Source organism: Procambarus clarkii, chromosome 57 (genome assembly GCF_040958095.1).
Source record: "Procambarus clarkii isolate CNS0578487 chromosome 57, FALCON_Pclarkii_2.0, whole genome shotgun sequence".
In the NCBI taxonomy this organism is placed as follows: Eukaryota; Metazoa; Arthropoda; class Malacostraca; order Decapoda; family Cambaridae; genus Procambarus; species Procambarus clarkii.
The window spans coordinates 16594414-16618222 of NC_091206.1; the positions used below are offsets into that span (position 1 = coordinate 16594414).

Here is a 23809-nt window from a genome sequence, read left to right on the forward strand (position 1 = left end):
TGGATCTGTGTACTGTGTACTGGATCTGTGTACTGGATCTGTGTACTGTGTACTGGATCTGTGTACCTGGTCGAGGTGAACATCAAGATAGAGCACAAAACCACTGTTAAAGTACAGCCTGTGGAAGGGACATTAGGATATTATAGGAACTGGGAAAGGAGGAAGAAGGGAAGGAACAGTGTCCCGGAAAGGGAAGGGAGAGGCTGTTGAGACACCAGCGTAAACCACATCTCAGCTGTTCGTGTGGGTAGTAATGGTTATGATGTGAATTCTCTTGTGGGAAACTATTTTCAAGACAAGGCTTTTGGAGTCAAAAGTTGGGGAGTAAAGGCAGTGGGTTTCGGAGGTGGAGGCAGGGGATCATGAGGTGGGATGGGAGAGTGTGAGATGGGACGGGAGGTAGTGAAGTGGGACGGGGGGTAGTTCCGAGAGTGGGATAGCGAGTCGTGGGTTGAGTAATCGTTACCCACGCCTTAGTGTAATGAAGATAGCAGGGCTGTGAGCAAGGTGAATATCTTGTAGTTAGTCACTGTCCCAAGGTGGCCCAAAGACAGCAACATTGCTCTTCGACTAGATAATAAACAATTTAAAAAAGGATAAAAATTCTATTTAGTATTATCTGTGCAACTTCTATCAGCTATTCTTGTTTGACAGAGTGACTAGCTGCATTTTCCTTGATACACACTGGGGACTTACTTGGCTGTGTTGAAACCCCGTTAGCGTGATAATCTCTCCTTGTGTGTTATTGCAAATTACTTGTTATTGTGAAAAATAATTATTTTTTTGGTGTGACCAGGCTAAAGTTTTGTGATGTTGGAATGCCTATATTGCCCCCTTGATATATATATATATATATATATATATATATATATATATATATATATATATATATATATATATATATATATATATATATATATATATATGTCGTACCTAGTAGCCAGAATGCACTTCTCAGCCTACTATGCAAGGCCCGATTTGCCTAATAAGCCAAGTTCTCCTGAATTAATATATTTTCTCTAATTTTTTTCTTACGAAATGATACAGCTACCCATTTCATTATGTATGAGGTCAATTTTTTTTTATTGGAGTTAAAATTAACGTAGATATATGACCGAACCTAACCAACCCTACCTAACCTAACCTAACCTATCTTTATAAGTTAGGTTAGGTTAGGTAGCCGAAAATGTTAGGTTAGGTTAGGTAGGTTAGGTAGTCAAAAAAGCATTAGTTCATGAAAACTTGACTTATTAGGCAAATCGGGCCATGCATAGTAAGCCGAGAAGTGCGTTCTGCGTATATATATATATATATATATATATATATATATATATATATATATATATATATATATATATATATATATATATGCAACAACGACCACAAAAACACTGATTCAAACATGCGGAAAAACCACATGTGAAAAATAAAGAATGCTTAACACGTTTTCGGCTTAACTCGCCTTCATCAGAGCAAAGTAGAATGATTCTACTTTGCTGTACTTTGCTACTACAAAGTAGAATCATTCTACTTTGCTCTGATGAAGGCGAATTAAGCCGAAAACGCGTTAAGCATTCTTTATTTTTTCTTACGCGACTTTATCAGTTTCATATCACTCTTCCCTTCACAATATATTTGTCTCGTTTAATAACTCCCTGACAGTTTCCCTTCCATAATTTTTTTTTACAACATAGGCAAGCAGAAAAATAAATAGAAAACACTGTATAATATCGTCCGGAGCAATTTTAGGATTTTCTGCCCTCGACTGCATAAAAGAAGAGAAAGAGCGCCAAATACTAGTAAAAATCACGAAATATAGGCAGTAATTCGCCAAAATGCCAATCCAGGAAGTAAAGACTCTGGTTATAGCTGTAAGTCACGCCCACTGGAAATACCGATTGGCGGGCGACTAATGGATTATTTCTTGGTGTCGTTGGAGTTTGTGGGCGAATGTGATGGTGGTGGAGTTTGTTGGGGGCGGTGGTGTGTTTGTGGGCGTGGTGGTGATGGGGAAGTTTGTTGGGGGCGGTGGTGTGTTTGTGGGCGTGGTGGTGATGGGGGAGTTTGTTGCGGGCGGTGGTGTGTTTGTGGGCGTGGTGGTGATGGGGGAGTTTGTTGGGGGCGGTGGTGTGTTTGTGGGCGTGGTGGTGATGGGGGAGTTTGTTGGGGGCGGTGGTGTGTTTGTGGGCGTGATGGAGGACGTTAGAGCGTGGTGTTTGTGGGCGTAATGATGGTGTTTGTGGGAGTAATGATGGTGTTTGTGGGCTGGGTGGTGTTAGTGGGCTGGGTGTTGGCAGACAATGGTGGAGGAGCTTCACGAGTGTCATGGCATGACTTCTGTCATAAGAGTTGTTTATGTTCGTGTCTGCTTTGCAGTTGTGCTTTTTTTTCTGTTTGTGTCGTGACTGCTGTTGTGTTTATATCGGGGTTGTATTGATATTTATGGGCTGCGGTTGTATCCATATATTGCTGGACTGCAGTGACATGTTGCAGCGTTGCTGCTTTGTTGCTTTCTTGGTTGCAGTGGGGAGAGAGAGAGAGAGAGAGAGAGAGAGAGAGAGAGAGAGAGAGAGAGAGAGAGAGAGAGAGAGAGAGAGAGAGAGAGAGAGAGAGAGAGAGAGAGATGGAGAGAGAATCATTCTAGCTTACACACTGATTTCATTGTGTATCTTGTTGCACTGTATCCTAGCATGCTGTTGCTGTTGAGCCGAGCGTGGCTGAGGACTCCCCTATCTTGTCTACAGTGATGCTACACCCTTTCTCACTCTCTTATCTTTCTCTTCCTGCTCTTCGCTACTCTCTCTCTCTCTCTCTCTCTCTCTCTCTCTCTCTCTCTCTCTCTCTCTCTCTCTCTCTCTCTCTCTCTCTCTCTCCTCTATTTCTAATACTGCTGCTAATACCACTTGGGCTGGACGGTAGAGCGATGGTCTCGCTTCATGCAGGTCAACGTTCAATCCCCGACCATCCATATGGTTGGCCACCATTCCTTCCCCCCAACCCCCCGTCCCATCCCAAAATCCTTATCCTAACCCCGTTCCGAGTGCTATATTGTCGTAATGGCTTGGCGCTTTCCCCTTGATATTTCCCTTCCCGACCACACTCACCAGGGCCTGAAAATACACTTGAGGTGAGCACAACTTACCTTTTACAGATAAAATCACCTCATGATGGGGATTATTTATTTGCCAATCCAAGTTTTCCGTAGGAGACTCGCCTTACCTTCAATGCTCTTCGGATTGGTGGAACACCTTTGCTGCGCCACCGAACACAGATTGAGACAAACGAGAAGAACTGAACACTGGCAAATCATATCTTGAGAGGCGAATTACACGTAGATTGTTAGAGAGATGTTTAACACTCACAGTTCATATCGAGAGTGACGGTGGAAGAAACAGGGATGGAGCCATTGAAGTTGTAGGCCCGGCACTCGAGGACAGCGTGGAGGTGCCGGCGGGTGAGCTCTGGCACTCTGACGGAGGCACTCAGGATGCCCTCTTCTTCCTCGACAACCTCGGTCCTCTTCACCTCGTCGTTAATCAGCCACATCACTATCGGTGCCGGTCGCCCTGTAGGGGAAATATACATACATGTCAGCAGTACTGAGCGCGCACACGCATGCGCATGTATACATTATAGCATGCTGGCGATGAGTCACAATAACGTGGCTAAAGTATGTTGACCAGACCACACACTAGAAGGTGAAAAGACGACGAGGTTTCGGTCCGTCTTGGACCATTCTCAAGCCGATTGAGAATGGTCCAGGACGGACCGAAACGTCGTCGTCCCTTCACCTTCTAGTGTGTGGTCTGGTTAACATTATAGCATGTATAATCCTCTTAAAATAATAGTACTTAAAATAGCAATTAGGGCGAACGTACAAAAAATGACTGTTGGACATTAATTAAGAAGTTCGCGTTTCTTTTTATCACTGAATAAGCCTAAATGACACACTAAGAGCTGAAAATGTACCTAAAAATATCTAACCTAACCAGTCCAAGCAATTCTAGGCCTAATATGCGCTGCTAGGTTTGATGTAGTGCATATATATATATATATATATATATATATATATATATATATATATATATATATATATATATATATATATATATATATATATATATATATATATATTATTTATATATATGTCAATGACATATTAGACAGTGTCGGATAAAAAATACCGAAGAAATTCGTGGTAAATCTGGATCTCCTCCACACAAACTTCACTGAGGACCTTTGGGTACCCGACTCTCTGGACGGGGCGACATCCATGCACTTCCAATGTGGTACTTCCATTCTCATAGACCTATTAAAAAGAGAGTCCAGCAGAACGCATTCCAACACCGCTTGGCCGTCAGTGGTTCCTGACCCTATGTGCTGAGCGGATCTCTTCGCTACTGCTTTCTCTATTTCCCTTCCTCTCTCTCTCTCTCTTCCAGTGTCTCCCTTTCTCTTATCTCCTCTCCTGCTAACTCCCTTCTCCGATTTTCCCTTTGTTGCTTTCCTGTCTTTACGCTTCTGCTGCCTTGCTGCCACTCTCTTGACTTCGCCCCACTGGCTAGCTCCCTTCTCCGATTGTCTCCCCTTCTCTCTCCTGATCTCTCGCTTCCTCTCTCCTCGTGACTCCTTTCCGCTCTCCCAATGCCTCTCTTCACCTCTACTATCCTTTTGCCTCTTTTCTTCTCCCCCACTGCCTTACTCCCCCTCCCCCTATATCTATCTCTCCCATTCTTTTCATCTTTCCAATTGCATCCAGTTCTCTTTCCCACTGTTTCACTCCCCTCTCTCTTCTCCAACTGCCTCATTCCCTTCTTTCCTTCCCCACTAACCCACTGCCTTCCCTCTCTCACCGTCTCACTCCTCTCCCCTCTCTTCTCTCTCACTCCTCTCCCCTCTCTACTCTCTCACTCCTCTCCCCTCTCTTCTCTCTCACTCCTCTCCCCTCTCTACTCTCTCACTGCCTCACTTTCCCCTCAAATGGCTCTCATGCCCTGCCTGCCCCCACTGACTCCCTTACACTGTTGCTGAATATGCGGGCGAGTTTTTCACACCATGAAAAACCACGCCACTGTTCTCGCGTTGCCAACGATCAAAGGGCGATCTCAGTGGGCCCCCGGAGCCCGGTTCATCCTCCTTCTGGAGCGTGGAGTGTGTGTGTGTGTGGGGGGGGGGGGTGGGGGCCAGGCAGTACGGTTCAACGGGCGCCAGAAAGGCAGCACACTCCCGCAGGAACCAACTTTTTTACCCAGTTCGTAAAAGACACTTATATATAAAAGGCCGTACCGTTTGATAACGGCTCACTCCCCCCCCCCCCGCCCATGTTCTGCTCCATAGGACATTTAATACATTGTTAAATGTATGATGCGTGTGTGTGTGTATGTGTGTATTTATTGTTTGTTTGTCCCTGCAGGATTGAACAATATGCCCATGGACCCCGTCTGGTGTCTAGTGTGTTGACTCTAAGATTTCTTTTTGTTCCTAATCTCTCTATTACGGTACATATATTTTGTTTATCATGAACACATATATACGTACATACCCAGAATGCAACCAGTAACAGCTGAATAACTCCCAGGTACCTATTTACTGCTAGGTGAAGAGGTGTCAGGACAAAAAATAATTGCCCATTTGTTTCTACCTCAGTCGGGAATTAATCCGGATCCATGGATTGCAAAACCTGACCGCTGTCTGCTCGGCCACGAAAACCCTGTGTGTGTGTGTGTGTGTGTGTGTGTGTGTGTGTGTGTTTACTAGTTGTGTTTTTACGGGGGTTGAGCTTTGCTCTTTCGGCCCGCCTCTCAACTGTCAATCAACTGTTTACTAACTACTATTTTTTTTTTCCCCACACCACACACACACACACCCCAGGAAGCAGCCCGTGACAGCTGACTAACTCCCAGGTACCTATTTACTGCTAGGTAACAGGGGCATTCAGGGTGAAAGAAACTTTGCCCATTTGTTTCTGCCTCGTGCGGGAATCGAACCCGCGCCACAGAATTACGAATCCTGCGCGCTATCCACCAGGCTACGAGGCCCCCCGAGGTGTATGTGTGTGTGTGTGTGTGTGTGTGTGTGTGTGTGTGTGTGTGTGTGTGTGTGTGTGTGTGTGTGTGTGTGTGTGTATGTGTGTGTGTGTGTGTGTGTAGAGCTGTTCATACTAGAGATGAGGCTCATTTCTTACAAACGCACACTCAACCACACACACACACACACACACACACACACACACACACACACACACACACACACACACACACACATTGTGAGTACACAAACATTCCAGTGTTTGGTGAGCTGGAACTACTAGACAACACCAGAAAAGCGAAAGAAAACACAGCATCAAGCCACCTGCAGAGTTATGTCTCACAAGGCAAGAGACTGAGAGCAGTCTCACAAGGCAAGAGACTGAGTGCAGTCTCACAAGGCAAGAGACTGAGTGCCGTCTCACAAGGCAAGAGACTGAGTGCAGTCTCACAAGGCAAGAGACTGAGTGCCGTCTCACAAGGCAAGAGACTGAGAGCAGTCTCACAAGGCAAGAGACTGAGAGCAGTCTCACAAGGCAAGAGACTGAGAGCAGTCTCACAAGGCAAGAGACTGAGAGCAGTCTCACAAGGCAAGAGACTGAGTGCCGTCTCACAAGGCAAGAGACTGAGTGCCGTCTCACAAGGCAAGAGACTGAGAGCAGTCTCACAAGGCAAGAGACTGAGAGCAGTCTCACAAGGCAAGAGACTGAGTGCAGTCTCACAAGGCAAGAGACTGAGAGCAGTCTCACAAGGCAAGAGACTGAGAGCCGTCTCACAAGGCAAGAGACTGAGAGCAGTCTCACAAGGCAAGAGACTGAGTGCCGTCTCACAAGGCAAGAGACTGAGAGCAGTCTCACAAGGCAAGAGACTGAGAGCAGTCTCACAATGCAAGAGACTGAGAGCAGTCTCACAAGGCAAGAGACTGAGTGCCGTCTCACAAGGCAAGAGACTGAGAGCAGTCTCACAAGGCAAGAGACTGAGTGCCGTCTCACAAGGCAAGAGACTGAGAGCAGTCTCACAAGGCAAGAGACTGAGTGCCGTCTCACAAGGCAAGAGACTGAGAGCAGTCTCACAAGGCAAGAGACTGAGAGCAGTCTCACAAGGCAAGAGACTGAGTGCCGTCTCACAAGGCAAGAGACTGAGAGCAGTCTCACAAGGCAAGAGACTGAGAGCAGTCTCACAAGGCAAGAGACTGAGAGCAGTCTCACAAGGAAAGAGACTGAGTGCAGTCTCACTATGAGGTCAGGCTGACGCATCTGATGCAAGCAATTGGGACACCGTCGACTGGATGGAGTAATAAATAAACATTTGATTGAAAACTGGAAAAGAAAAAGCAGGAAAAGGACACATTATCTGGGATTCGAGGAGAGGAAGAGGAGGAGGAGGAGGCATAAGGTCGAGCAAGATTTACCAGAGGGGGATCTTCTTGAGGTTATCTTGAGATGATTTCGGGGCTTTAGTGTCCCCGCGGCCCGGTCCTCGACCAGGCCTCCACCCCCAGGAAGCAGCCCGTGACAGCTGACTAACACCCAGGTACCTATTTTACTGCTAGGTAACAGGGGCATAGGGTGAAAGAAACTCTGCCCAATGTTTCTCGCCGGCGCCTGGGATCGAACCCAGGACCACAGGATCACAAGTCCAGCGTGCTGTCCGCTCGGCCGACCGGTTCCCTCCGGGATAAGTATAAGTTATAATAAGAAAGAAGGAAGAATATACCAGATGTAATAACTGAGGAAATAGGGATTGAGAATGGTAGTATTCAAACAAAATGAAGGAGATTATAAAGTAATAGAACAAGAAATACAAAGATGGAGAAGATAAAATATAGAAGCATATAGAAGGTCTAGTCAGTGAAAGGTCACAGAGCAGAGAGGAAATAACCAACATGAATGGAAGGTTGTAAAGAACTGGCAAGGAATTAAAACACGAGACAGACAAAAAGATGCAGGAAAGAGAGAAATGTTTGAAAGAGATAAAGAAATAAATATAACAAGTAAAGAGATGGACGATTAAAAAGAGAGTGAAAGAAACAGACGAGTTGACAAATTACATACAAAAGATTACGAAAGGAGGAACAAGGAGAGATTGAGATGAATAGAGAAGAGAACAGAAAGCGAACAGAAGAGCTAACAAGACACAGGATGGTTGAGACAGACAAAGCCTTCGCAATACCAGTTAGACGAGACTCAGATGCCGTGAGAACAACCAGACTCTGACAACAAGCAGAGTGTACAGAGCGTCACGGTGGGGATGAAGAGGACAAGCTCAATTATCATTCACCAGTTCCCAGAGCCAGAGACTCAGAGAGAAAGGCAAGTGGAATAACTCAAAGGGGGGCCAGCAGAGATCTTAGTACATGCATGACTTGCTAGGCAACAGCTGTGATCAAGAGGCATAGTGGTGTAGAGGGGTACCAAGGAGGGCAGGTACGACCAGGTACTAATACCTACTACCCCACAAGGTCGTTTGGAACACATAAGATGAGGCTATTTAGGGACGTAAGGAGCTACAAGTTGGTGTTACAATATCGAGATGTGGCTCAAGAAGGAAGAGAAGCGAGAGTAGGCAACATGAAATACAAACGAACGCATGACTGTCATATCACACTCGTGTCAGGTTGTCTGTCATGCTGCGCTACATCCGTTTTAGATTGACACAAATGTCATGTCACATCCGAGATAGGTTGATTGATTGTAATTCCATATTTGGGTCAAGATACCTGCCTGGCCCTGTAATCGATGTCGGATTGGGTGGTTGGTGATGCCTTACTGGTGTGAGCCTGACAAGCTGTCTGCCAGGCCACATCACACTTTGTAAAACACAAACATTTGCAATGAACCTTTACCAGCGCTGACACAGGACTTCAATTCATCATTTACATTCGTAATTTCAGCCTCAAATTCTCTGCTTTGAGGTGAACTAAACACACGCAAACCTGTTCAACTTGAATTGAGGAGAAATAGACTCTTAAACGCTCCAAAAATTGATATTGAAATAGAAAAAAGGATCAAAATATCAGTTTTCGGGCGACCATAACATGAAATTTTGATTACGAGTCGACCTGGACCCCATAAAAGAACTCGAATACAAAAATCAGATCTCTAATTTTCTATTCTGTACAGAAGCCAGCCTCAAAACTCTCGAACGATCTCCCTCTTGCAAGTAATTTTTCTGGCAGAAGACAAATGAGAATAGTTACGCCATTTACATTTATGCAAAATATTGTAATTGAATGATGAAAGTTGTGATGAAACAAAAGGCGTTATTCACTGGAGGGTTGGGAGGTGGTAGAAGGGGTGGGGGATAGAAGAGGGATAGAATAGAGGAGGAAGAGGAGAAGGAGGGAATAATGGTGGTCACTAATGACTACACGAACGCCGACGTCAACACAACCAGAATGTGTCACTTGCGTAGAAAACGGACATATTTGTGCATCTCTGAGAATTCTAGAGTTTTGCAGGGACTGGTAACGAAGTGAACATCGGATCAAGGCGTCAGTTACACCCATTGTATCGCTGCGGAGATCATGTTCCTTTCACTTCCCAGCCACCACAAGAAAGAAAAGAAACATGACTCTAAGAACCGAGGATGGACCAAATCGTCCCCATTTTCCTTCTCATAAATGTGGCTTGGCTGTATAATTTTCAGCACTGACTGTACAATTTTCAACGTTGGCTGTATAATTTTCAGCCACGTTATTGTGACTCATTCTCTGTATTTCTTTTGAGTGTATTGTCCTTTCCGGCTAAGGAGTACATGACGTCTAGGAGCACCACTCGTATCGCCGGTACTGTATGGTCTGCATGGATAATTGCAACACGAATTGGGCAACATATGTGAGCATCCCATAAGAATACGATGATGAGAGAGAGATCTCAGTGTTTTTATTGACAAAATGAGAAACACAGTCCTTTAAATATACAAAATTATAGGCAAATATGTTATAACACATTATCAAATAATGGGGAGGGAGAGAGAGAGAGAGAGAGAGAGAGAGAGAGAGAGAGAGAGAGAGAGAGAGAGAGAGAGAGAGAGAGAGAGAGAGAGAGAGAGAGAGAGAGAGAGAGAAAAGAGAGAGCATGGACAGCTATCTTACCTCCAGTGACTTTGCAGATCAGTTCCATTGGGTCACCCTCGTTATAGGGACCAATAATAGATGCTCCCGACTGGCCCACAACAAGATGGTTGGTGGCGTTGTAGATTTCGGGCTTCTTTGGTGGTACTGGCGGGGAAAAAAACAAGGCTGTTAAAGCGAAAGTCAGAGATAATGTTGATAAAAATTGAATTTGGATCTCATTCACGAATGACCCTATCATGGCCGCTCTGAGTATGATCATGGCCCTTCAGACAACAATCGTGGTCCCCCCCTCAGACCATGACCAGACCACTGAGGCCCTCAGAAAGGTCTTGTCAGTCACAGAATCCATTCTCATTCGTCCTAAAATTTGTTATGGTTCTAGAAAGTTGCAGGTAAGTACTATAGGAGATCACTCGAGATGAGGACAAGATAACCTCATCTCGAGGACTCTAGGCCGGCACCTAAGGAAAGCCCTTTAAGGAAAGCAAGCATTAAATGCAAATTCTATAAAACTATACGGCTTAAAATAAAAATGAAATACAAAAATAAAAACATATGTAAATGAAGACATAAGGGATAAAAAAAATATATAGTTTCATCCATATGGACGCAGTAGAAGGCTCTTTGCTCCCTGTAAGTCTGAGAAAATAAAAACCTGAACTCTCTAGACGGCCACTAAGACCTGAGTTTGAGGAATACATAAGAAAAGAAGCCTCGAATGCGCAGCTCATGAAGGAATACGTACGAGATTGCTTTAGGTCTGAGCTGTGTGTGTGTGTGCGCAAGATTAAAATTTCTAGTTGGGATAACGGACAAACATCCGATCACAAAAGTCTTTCTAGTGCACTTGATAAGACCCTGATGGGGATTGGTTCCAGCGGCGCACACGAAGAGCCACGAGGCTCTTGGCATCCTCCGCGTCCCTCCAGCAACATCTGAAAAAGTTCAGTTTTTTGCAACAAACCCAAAGGTCTCTTGCTTCTTTCATCATCGGGGCCCCTGACAGGACCTGTCGGGGAAGGAGGAGCACTCAACATTCCCTCAGAGCACTAAGTGCGTGCTGCTCTTTGGTTTTATGCTGTGTAGCATAATAAAATAAAATACATATATGAACGGCTATGTCTAGACACGCATTTATTAATTTTTTGTTTTAAATAATAGAGTTGTTTTGATAATATTGTTGCTAGATAAGGTAGAGAATCACGACCGTACTGATATCAACGGTATTAGATAAACTAGATTAAATAACGTCTCACTGACTGGAAACTTAGGGTGCAGAGGCCCATGAGACAGAGAGCCCACAAGACAGAGGGCCCCACGAGACAGAGGGCCCCATGAGACAGTGGGCCCCACGAGACAGAGGGCCCACGAGACAGAGGCCCCACGAGACAGAGAGCCCACGAGACAGAGGCCCCACGAGACAGAGGGCCCCACGAGACAGAGGGCCCATGAGACAGAGGGCCCACGAGACAGAGGGGCCACGAGACAGAGGAGCCCACGAGACAGAGGGCCCATGAGACAGAGGGCCCCACGAGACAGAGGGCCCCACGAGACAGAGGGCCCATGAGACAGAGGGCCCCATGAGACAGAGGGCCCCACGAGACAGAGGCCCCCACGAGACAGAGGGCCCCACGAGACAGAGGGCCCCACGAGACAGAGGGCCCCACGAGACAGAGGGCCCACGAGACAGAGGGCCCCACGAGACAGAGGGCCCCACGAGACAGAGGGCCCCACGAGACAGAGGGCACAAATAATACAACCAGTTAGTTTATGAATACATTCAAACATGTAGTAAAATTGACTCGTAAAACGTTGCTTGCACTAACACATCACAGGAACGGCGATAATTTAACACATAACGTGTTAGACGTAAATAACGCACAGTAAGACGCGTTATTATTACAGTGTTTTGAATTTCCCTAAACCACAGCAACTTTTACGATGTTTACGATTGTGTAAAAAAAAACAAAGGTACTGTATTCAGTAAGAGGACGAGTTATAATTTACACCTAACCTCGGAATGGATACTCTCTAAGGTGTGTTAGGAATACGAGCTAAACATATCCTCTTGGTTTTGGTTTAATATAAAAAAAATGTGTCACAACTCAGGGCTCAAACGACTTGCCTTAGCTGGCATGACAGGTGAAGGTCACACGAACTGTCACGCCTGTCACCTGTCAAGCTACATCCATATTCATGACATAATTCAGTGCCTGATTACTTTAACCAAATTTAAATGAGAAGCACCTCCTCCTTCCCAACCCCCCCCGCGGCGAAAAAAATGGATTTGCATGTAATTGGCAAAAATATTACATAGGTGAGTGTGCGCTGCATACATTGTTTTATATTGACATGTGTATATATTATATGTAGTAAAGTGAAGTTTAGTCATTTTTGTTTAAGTTAAGCCTGTGAGGGATATTATATAAAACGGGAAAAAATATAACACAAGATCGTTATTTCCACAAAGAGCTCATTTATATGTCGATCTGCATAACAAATCGATATATAGAGTATATATATATATATATATATATATATATATATATATATATATATATATATAGAGAGAGAGAGAGAGAGAGAGAGAGAGAGAGAGAGAGAGAGAGAGAGAGAGAGAGAGAGAGAGAGAGAGAGAGAGAGAGAGAGAGAGAGAGAGAGAGAGAGAGAGAGAGAGAGAGAAAATAGTGAACACAAGAGATACAAGACGAAAAAGTAATCATAAATTTAATAATAAAAAAATAACAAAAATCCCCCCGACCGATGATGTACAGGAAGGTATTATTGCCGCCGACTGAGGACACAATGCACAACATTTCAATAAGAAATCGAGCTACCAAAACACCCAACTATAGGTGGGGGGTAACTGTTCCAAATTGCCATAGTAATTTGGGCTATTACTCTAAATTAAGGACCAAGACGGCCATTATTGCTGTAATAAATATCACTGTGCATGACCTAGAGGGTCTGGACCCAAGTGTTCCAAGTGAGGCCACTTCTGGAGCTCTGTCTGGAACGCCAACTCTCCCATTTTTCTAAAAAATGGAGTTTTAGAATGACAAATCATTTAGATGTAAAGAGTTCATCTAGCTCATCAGGTACTTTAAACCTTAAGGTGGTTGTATTATTATGTAAGAAACCCCCAGTGCAAACTTCATGTTACAACTAGTGATTGAGACATAAGGGTTTGTAATGAAATTGTGATGTATTTAAACATCAATGCCATTATAGATGCCATATTGAGATTATAGTTGGTGGGATGGTGTTGTTGACTCTAGCCACAACCACCACTACAACTACCACCAGTATCATCAACCAGCCCGTCCTCTTAAGGTTTCCCAACGTCAAGAAAACAGTCAATTTAAAGTGGTTTCTACGAATCTACCAGAGGACCCAAAACAGAAAACGGGACAGTTTATGTCACTTTCGCGAACCGCTTCCATTTTCTAGTAATACGATTTTGGCCTTATGTAACGCGAAAAGCGTTGTTCCTTGTAGGACAGGTTGATGACAACAACCAGCGTCACCACCACCACAACTGGTGGTGGTTGCCGTCACCACCACCACAACTGGTGGTGGTTGCCGTCACCACCACCACAACTGGTGGTGGTTGCCGTCACCACCACCACAACTAGTGGTGGTTGCCGTCACCACCACCACAACTGGTGGTGGTTGCCGTCACCACCACAACCACTACCACCTGCGTCAACACACAGCCTGGTAGGGGTCCAGGTAGCCCCCGTAATTCTGTGGCGCGGGTTCGATTCCCACACCAGACAGAAACAAATGGGCAAAGTTTCTTTCACCCTGAATGCCCCTGTTATCTAGCAGTAAATAGGTACCTTGGAGTTAGTCAGCTGTCACGTACTGCTTCCTGGGGTGTGTGTGTGTGGTGTGGCCGAAAGAGCAAAGCTTAACCCCCGCAAACACAACAACCCGTTTTCGCACTTGCTTTTAGTCAATATTGGCTTATTAATAAGTGCATATGTGACATACTAATTTATTGTGAATATTTGAGTTTACCTTGAAACGCTGAATAGAAAACACCGACCTAACCTAACCTTCTTAGTATGTTAAGATAAGCATCTTATTGCTTCTTAATTACAATTAGTACTTAACCTATACCTATACTGATTTTACTGTTTTATTAAAATAATAAAACAAAACCAAAATATTTAAATAAATTGTAAAGTAACTCAAGATATTGTCAAATCTCTATTGTTTAATAAAACTGAAAAAGAAATTCCAAATTTTAAAACTGGTCTTTAACAAATCTGAACAAAGAGTTTGTACCTTAAAAACAAAATATAACTTGGCATATAACACATATGTACTTATTAATCAGCCAAACAGTGACTATAAACAATAAGTCACATACGTACTGTTTTGTGCGAGAGCGGGTTGAACACAACTAGGTGAATACAGCCTAAACTGATCACATTAGGGAAAGCACATTCAGAACTCAGAAATCAAGCCAAGCTCCTATATATATTACGCTTCTCTTATAATATATATATTACGCTTACATATTTAATATGCAATATATTTATTTCATACATAATACGCTTACATTTTTCTTTTCTCGAACAGTTTTTGATAATCGCTTTACACACTAAGTATAGCTTTCAGGCCCGAAAATATACACTTAAAAAACGGAATAATATTTTTGATATTCAGTAGAAAATATTAAATTCAGGGATAACTTCATAAAAAGTGGTTAGATTTACATAAGGTATTGCGAGGGATTAAATATCCCAGCGCGTTATCCAAATTTGCTACTCCATAAAAGAAGTAGAAGTTTTCCTCTAACCAGAAACAAACGAACCTTCTCCCCCAGCCGTAAACTATAGAGGCTGATGCATAGAAAACGTCAATATTTCCAATGCTTTAATTTTATATTAAAACTTCGCACATTTTGACGAATAGGAAGATTCCATAAAAAATGCGACGCAATAGGGCGAGAAGAGGGGTTTTATCATCAGAAATATTAGAATTTAGAGAATGATTTATAGCTATTTCAATATTTTATTCGAATTGCTGAAAGTTTAGCGTAGACTCAGCGCCTATCAACCTGCGGAAGGTTATTGAGGTATTACAGTAGCTTGCTGCCAAACCAGCAAGCACCTAGTTCAGGGCTAAAGTGTACTCTCAGTGTATATACGCCACGAACCGGGTAACCTTGTATAATAAAGTAGGCAACATAAATAATAAAGAAAAGGGTGGTAGGAGGAGCGAATGCTGGAACGTACTTCTAGTCAATCGGAAAGATTTTCTCTGAATACCCTTTATTCCCTTCTCCGAGGCTATGGGTCTATACAATTTCACAAGAGATGGTGCCCCTATGCACATAAAAGTTACAGATAAATTTAATCAAGCATAATCAATTACCTTGAATCAAGCTTAAAGTAGTTAAAATTCATCTGACGATAAAATATAACTGGCTATAACTTTAATAAAATGAGAAGCACTCTACTTACATTTTTGGGAATCTGAAGGTGAAAATAATACGGAAGTGCTAAAAATTATAATTACTTATTTGAAAATAAGATACAAACCACAGCAACTTCTGAAATCTATGCAAAGCCTTTAAAGAATAAAAACAAAAAGAACTATTAATCCAAGTATACAATTTACATTCAAATAATAAAATAAGTTTTGTACAAATAATATTTGTACCCAACATCTATATAACAAAATAAACACAAAATAATTTAATACAAAAAACAGAAAACTATCCACGATAAAAGGAGAAACTAAAGAGATTATTTTGAACCAAAATTATATAATGGTGTACCGAAAACATTATTGTTTAATAAATAGAGAAAGTCTTTATTATTATTAAATCAAAGTGGTCACTATAACAGGTATTTAAAGTTTTAAAGCTAACCGTGTTCTAAGTGACACCAATTTATACCTTAATATCCCAATTTTATCGTTAATAATGGAACTGCTTATAAGTCTAGCATTACCGCTAGAACAATTATAAGAATAGAAATAAGTGAGTGGGTAGTTTTTCATTATATTTGAAATGAGAACCGATGGTATTTGAATTAATTAAAGCAAATATAAATAAATATACTCAAATACTCTTCTCAGTATTTCTGAAGCACTTTCTTCAGTATTGCTGAAGCACTTTCCTCAGTGTTGTTGAAGCACTTTCCTCAGTGTTGTTGAAGCACTCTCCTCAGTGTTGTTGAAGCACTTTCCTCAGTGTTGTTGAAGCACTTTCCTCAGTGTTGTTGAAGCACTTTCCTCAGTGTTGTTGAAGCACTTTCCTCAGTGTTGCTGAAGTACTTTCCTCAGTGTTGTTGAAGCACTTTCCTCAGTATTGTTGAAACATTTTCCTCAGTATTGCTGACGCATTTTCCTCAGTGTTGTTGAAGCACTCTCCTCAGTGTTGTTGAAGCACTCTCCTCAGTGTTGTTGAAGCACTCTCCTCAGTGTTGTCGAAGCACTTTCCTCAGTATTGTTGAAACATTTTCCTCAGTATTGCTGAAGCATTTTCCTCAGTGTTGTTGAAGCACTTTCCTCAGTGTTGTTGAAGCACTTTCCTCAGTGTTGTTGAAGCACTCTCCTCAGTGTTGTTGAAGCACTCTCCTCAGTATTTCTGAAGCGCTCTCCTCAGTATTTCTGAAGCACTCTCCTCAGTATTGTTGAAGCACTCTCCTCAGTATTGTTGAAGCACTCTCCTCAGTGTTGTTGAAGTACTCATCTCAGTATTGTTCATGCACTCTCCTCAGTATTTCTGAAGCACTCTCCTCAGTATTTCTGAAGCACTCTCCTCAGTATTTCTGAAGCACTCTCCTCAGTATTGTTGAAGCACTCTCCTCAGTGTTGTTGAAGCACTCTCCTCAGTATTGTTCAAACATTTTCCTCAGTCTTCCGTGGGCATCTTCAAGAGAAAACTAGATTTTTTTCTAAAAAATAAGTGCCGGACCAACCGGGCTGTGGTGTGTATGTGGGCCTGCGGGCCGCTCCAAGCAACAGCCTGGTGGACCAAACTCTCACAAGTCAAGCCTGGCCTCGGGCCGGGCTTGGGGAGTAGAACAACTCCCAGAACCCCATCAAGCAGGTATCAAGCAGCAGGTAAGTCGATTTATAATATAAAAACTAATAACACAATAAAAAGATAACATTTTATGTTATCAAACGTTAAAAGGACAACATTTTTTCTGTAAAAAAGTTTTTTATTGCATTTTTTTTACAATGTGACAAGGGTAACCATTGTTCGAAAAAAGTAGTCAGTCAGCAAATTGATTTCGAGATCAAAATGATATCACGTAGAGCCCGATACATCAGCTCTATTTAACAATGCTCTCACTACATTCTTAAATATACCGAGGGCAAACGAGTTAAAGTTCAAAATCCAAAACAGTAAAAGTCGAGTTTCTATACACAAAAGTGCTAAAACCATTGACATTGACCACTTTTATAGCAAGAAAAGACAAGGGATCATTAACTTCACACTCAACAATGAAATTTATATTATGTGTATTCTCTGAATGCTCTTTATTCCCTTCTCCAAGGCTATGGGTCCCCACAATTTCACCAGAGTTGGTACCCCTTTGGTACAGCGGCGGGTCAGTAAGCTATTACAATAATAACCTTAATAACAAAAGATAAAACTACATACATAGAGAGAGTTTGACAAAAGATAAGCAAAAAATAAAAGTTTCACACATTAAGCATACACACAGGTTCCTTCTATATATACAATCGCAAACAATTAATATGACGAATAAAACAATATATTCATGCAACAGATAACAGAATTGGGGTCCTTCAGGACCAGCAAATTACACAACAATTGGACTCAAACATGGAAATTAAGACCAATTCTCCAATACAAGTTGCACGCAGCCATTAGCTCCACCATCGCTACCACTAACACACAATGAACGAAGGGAGGAACATACACGACATTATTTTCCATTCCTGTTTCAGGGCTTCAGTACAATGAATATATGGATGGGACGAAGGGGAAGGGAGAGGGAAGGGATGAAGGGGAGGAGAGAAGGAAAGGATGAATGGGATTTAGGAGAGAAATGGGATGGAAGTCAGTGAATAAATGCAACTAATAAGTAAATGGAAAAGTCAAGAGGGATAGTCGGAAGAATGATGGAGTGTGTAGATGGTAGCTCAGGGTGATATCTTACAGGAAATGATAGGAAAATAAAAGATATCACGTCGATGATGCACTATCATCACTTACTCAGGGTCAAACGACTCCGTGTTCGTATCATGTTGACAGCGTCAGATATGAACACTGAACTCAAGCATTTGTTATGAGCTCAAGCATGGCAAATTAGTTGTGTTATCCCTCTAAAAAAGACCGAAATCCTAAGTAACATCTCTGCCACTCTTAACGTCACAATTACAATATCGTTAGTTATTCACATCTGGAACATTATACATTATTCAAGCGCAGCCTCGTTTGACCCCAGCGTGACCTTTGTGCCAGTGACCTACGAAGAAAAAAAAGTGAGAGTGGTTTATGGATCATTTGCATGGTGAAAATGTATGGTACGAGAACCAGGAGATGGGCATCAAATGTTGACCAGACCACACACTAGAAAATGAAGGGACGACGACGTTTCGGTCCATCCTGGACCATTCTCAAGTCGATTGTCGCATCAAATGGTTTAAGGGAGAGCAGTAGACCTTGAGATGGGCATGACGTGGTGTAGGGGGTGGGAAATAGTACCAGTGGAGGGAACAGAGTGGTGTAGCGTGGATAGAAGTTAGTGGGTACAGAGTAGTATAGCGGTGAGCAGAACTTTGAGGATATAGGGGCATGTAATGCTGGGCACAGGCTGGGTGTGGGCACGCGGTGGTGAAGGGGTGGGCCTGCCACAGCCACGGGGGCTAGGCACAAGACGAGGGCATCAGAGTATACAAGCTAAGATTAATGATTCAACTTCACCGTGTAGTTGGGATTAAGTTGATTGTCAGTGTTTACGAGTTTCGAATTTCAGAAGAAGCCACCAATATTCCGGCTGCCAATTATAGCCGCCGACACAATATGGTCGCCCCTCGCTACACGGTATTAAGTTTCTCTTTCACATGTTACACAATTCCAACTATTTCACCTTCCAGCTACACACACACACGGTCTATATAGGCAGATGTAAACCCACAGTACAGTGTCTGCAACAGACTCTAAATCTACAATACCGACGATGCAACAGACCCGAAATCCACAGCACCGTGGCTGCAACAGGAACTAAATCCACAGCACCGTGGCTGCAACAGGAACTAAATCCACAGCACCGTGGCTGCAACAGGAACTAAATCCACAGTACCGTGGCCGCAACAGGAACTAAATCCACAGTACCGTGGCTGCAACAGGAACTAAATCCACAGTACCGTGGCAGCAACAGGAACTAAATCCACAGTACCGTGGCCGCAACAGGAACTAAATCCACAGTACCGTGGCTGCAACAGGAACTAAATCCGCATTAAAAATGGAACAAAATTAGCGATACTTGGTTCCGACTGGAGAGTTTATTAAGGCTCTTCCGTTGAAGCAAAGTTTGTCTTCAAACCCCTGACCTCACTGGCCATGTCTCACATTATTTACACGACGAGGCCCTTGAATTATAGCAGTTCTAAGCTTAAATAAGCTTAAATAAGCTTAAATAAGTTCTAAGCTGCGTTAGAACTTATACTCAGTTCCTGAGCACGCACAGGACGCCTCGTTCAGCGAGAAATTCAACGTTCATTGAATAACACATTAAACGTTTATTAACCAACAAATTAAACGTTCATTAACCAACACATTAAGCGTTCATTAACCAACAAATTAAACGTTCATTAACCAACAAATTAAACGTTCATTAACCAACAAATTAAACGTTCATTAACCAACAAATTAAACGTTCATTAACCAACAAATTAAACGTTCATTAACCAACAAATTAAACGTTCATTAATCAACCAATTAAACGTTCATTAACCAACAAATTAAGCGTTCATTAATCAACCAATTAAACGTTATTAACCAACAAATTAAACGTTCATTAATCAACGAAGAAAACGTTCACTGACGAAGAAATTAAACTTTCATTGACCAACAAATTAATCGTTCTCTAACAAAGAAAGGCAAGCAGTTAAATTAATTGGAGTAAATTAACATGTGTGATAGATCAGTGAAATGTGCCTTTTCTAATTAAAATAATTGAGGCCAGCAAACATTCGTCTCTTAAAAGTCTTAATTGCTACTGAACCCTAATTTCTTGTTTATTTGAACAACAATTATGGCAAGTAATATGTTGTTAGGCAGCTTGTTTTCTATGTTGATCACTCCGTCCAAAAATTCATCGTTTTCACTAACCAAATACGTTCAAAATGCAACTGGTTTTCCCTAACCCGAAGCATGCGAACGTCAGTATTCTGGGGCTTTGTTTTTTTTCGGAATATGTCGCATTTATTAACGGATTGGTTGATTTCGTTACGAAAGTGACGGAATAAGGAATGTCAACAGATAATGCATTGTCGCTTCCATCTTTCTCATCGGCTTCTACTTATGGACTTTTAAATATGTTTGTTGCATATCTCTCACACTTTATAAAAGTGCTGATGTATTTCAATTAAAATATGTTATTAATATCTTTCCTGTGGATGTTGTAATGTTATCTGTAGTGGTGGTATCTCTCTCTCTCTCTCTCTCACACACACACACACACACACACACACACACACACACACACACACACACACACACACACACACACACGTTCTTATGTCAGCAGGTTGGCTAACATAAGAACGGCCTTTAGAAACTTGTGTAAGGAATCTTTCAGAACATTATATACCACATTTGTCAGACCAATCCTGGAGTATGCGGCTCCGGCATGGAGTCCATATCTAGTCAAGCATAAGACTAAACTGGAAAAGGTTCAAAGGTTTGCCACCAGACTAGTACCCGGGCTGAGAGGTATGAGCTACGAGGAGAGACTACGGGAATTAAACCTCACTTCGTTGGAAGACAGAAGAGTTAGGGGGGGAACATGATCACCACATTCAAGATTCTCAAGGGAATCGACAGGGTTGATAAAGACAGGCTATTTAACACAAGGGGCACACGCACTAGGGGACACAGGTGGAAACTGAGTGCCCAAATGAGCCACAGAGATATTAGAAAGAACATTTTTAGTGTCAGAGTGGTTGACAAATGGAATGCATTAGGAAGTGATGTGGTGGAGGCTGACTCCATACACAGTTTCAAATGTAGATATGATAGAGTCCAATAGGCTCAGGAATCTGTACACCTGTTGACTGACAGTTGAGAGGCGGGACCAAAGAGCCAGAGCTCAACCCCCGCAAGCACAACTAGGTAAGTACCTACACTGTTGAATAGCCAAACAGGTTCCGGCACCCGGGCCCCAGGCACACAAATCCCAATACAACAATTAATATATTTTCTAACATTTCGATAAATCCCACGATCCAGCGCCTCTCTGCCTTCTGCTTGGAACTACACATCAGCGGACGAAGAGAAATGATTGTGTTTGTAACATAATGAACAAACATTATTTAGAGAGTTCGAATCAATTAAGACTTGTAGAGCATGTAATTAGTGAGCAATTGATGTTAAATGACGCCGTTTTGTGCCGTGATCATTTGGTTATACATCACTTAATAAGCTAGAGAAGAAAGGATTTATTCTCTCTCTCTCTCTCTCTCTCTCTCTCTCTCTCTCTCTCTCTCTCTCTCTCTCTCTCTCTCTCTCTCTCTCTCTGTATATATATATATATATAATATATATATATATATATATATATATATATATATATATATATATATATATATATATATATATATATATAGCATTATTCACATAAGTTTCTAAATTCAATATAAGCGAATAAAGTTAGCAAAGAACGTTTTGTACAGGGAAATGATAGCAAGGAAAGTTTTGTACAGGGAAATGATAGCAGTGAAAGTTTAGTACAGGGAAATGATAGCAAGGAAAGTTTAGTACAGGGAAATGATAGCAAGGAAAGTTTAGTACAGGGAAATGATAGCAATGAAAGCCAAGAGAAGAAAATCACTGCTGTTAGCACTACCATCAACACACAAGAGTGTATGGAGGAGCTCCCCGAGTGCCGCTGGACCTCTAATTCATACACAAAAATCTAACTAATAAACTTATCTCAGAGTTCCACAAAACGTGAACCTCACAAAGTACTGTAAACATTTAAGAACACAAAAGGGGGAAAAAATATTGGCTCGTAATATTTAGAAGTAATTCGTGTTTAAGAAATGATTAATTATATTTGCATGGGGTTACATAGTAGCTTTAATAGTTTATCTTCCAGTTAAATCACTTTTGTGAACCTCAATACACCGTAGTAAACTATTGTGTACCATGAGCCTCATTACACAATAGTAAACTACCGTAAACCATGAACTTAAATGCACCGAAGTAACTTACTGTGTACCACGAACCTCATTACACAATAGTAAAATACTGTGAACCATGAACCCGAATACACCGTGCTAAACTACTGTGAACAGTGATGCCCAATACACCACAACAGGCATAATTGTGCAGCAATTCGTCATGTAACCTTGAGAATTACCTTTCAATAGCAGTAACAAAAAAAATTAAGTAATTCTTGCAAATGTCTCGAGAAAACTAAGAGCCATCAATAAGATTGCAACAAACAAGCGTTCATTATATCCCTCAAGGTCTTTGTGCAACAGCAACCGACGCACCTGGAGTGCAAGGACACACTATGCAATCCATGCATTGTTAGGTTGACTAGCAAGGTTGAGCTAATACACTGAAGAACAAATGTGAATCTTAAGAACAATCTATGATTACAGTGACAGACTTAAGAAGGTGGAATTATTTTCCTTTAGTGGGAAGAAGTGAGAACTGAAACAATAAGGGAGGTAATAAAGTAATTAGTAGGAGAAAGCACTATTCCGGTTCGATTATATAGCACTTAGAAGGTATAGGTGGATAAGGGATCAGGGATAGGATGGAGGGAAGGAATGGTGCCCAATCGCTTGGACGTTCGTGGATTGAACGACCGTCCAGTCCAAGCAATATTTACTTAGTGGTTCAAGGCAACACATCACAAACTGACGTGGAAGGTAAGCCATTTGTAAGGCGAAATCTGAAACCCACTATGACCGTATTGCCCATGGAAGGGGAATGAGAACGATCTAACTTCATCGACCCATGGGGATCGAACACCGATCCTGCAAGAATCAGCACTGTCGCTATACCGATCAGTACCAGTGGATGCACACGTGATGTGGCAACAAATTAACATGCAGCCAAATATTCCCTAGTTCGCTAACTGTAGGTAGTAACTAAGTGACTGTAACCTATCCACCGCTGCCCACTGGATGGGGGGCGGTGTGCTGGACAAAAATATTAATTGTATCACTAACTCTCCACGTATGTCAGTTGCTTAATTTAGAAACCTGTACTTGTGGTCGATCTCGAACCCATTGTTGATGTGACGACTTATATTGAATTTTGTAACTAGTTCATTAAGATTGTAACTTGCTTAGCTAAATTAATTATGGGGTTCAGTCCCTGAGCCCATTATGTGCCTCTGTAACCCTTTCCACTACCGCCCACAAGATGGGTATGGGGTGCATAATAAATGAACTAAACTAAAATAAAAAGAAAGCTACAAGCAATGGTGGAGGAATGAGCTGTGTACAAAGTGAGGTGCTCGGTTGG

At 42.2% G+C, this 23809-nt stretch overlaps 1 protein-coding gene across 1 annotated transcript in view; it reads right to left on the bottom strand.

Annotated features, from left to right (window-relative positions):
• The window catches only part of LOC123744939 (protein turtle homolog B), a 535220-nt gene that overhangs the window by 133873 nt on the left and 377538 nt on the right, over positions 1-23809 (bottom strand). The window contains exons 4-5 of the mRNA XM_069306332.1: positions 10123-10248; positions 3363-3566 (exon numbers count right to left, since the gene is read on the bottom strand). Coding sequence (XP_069162433.1) covers positions 3363-3566; positions 10123-10248 — 330 coding nt within the window. The remainder of the gene's footprint in view (positions 1-3362; positions 3567-10122; positions 10249-23809) is intronic.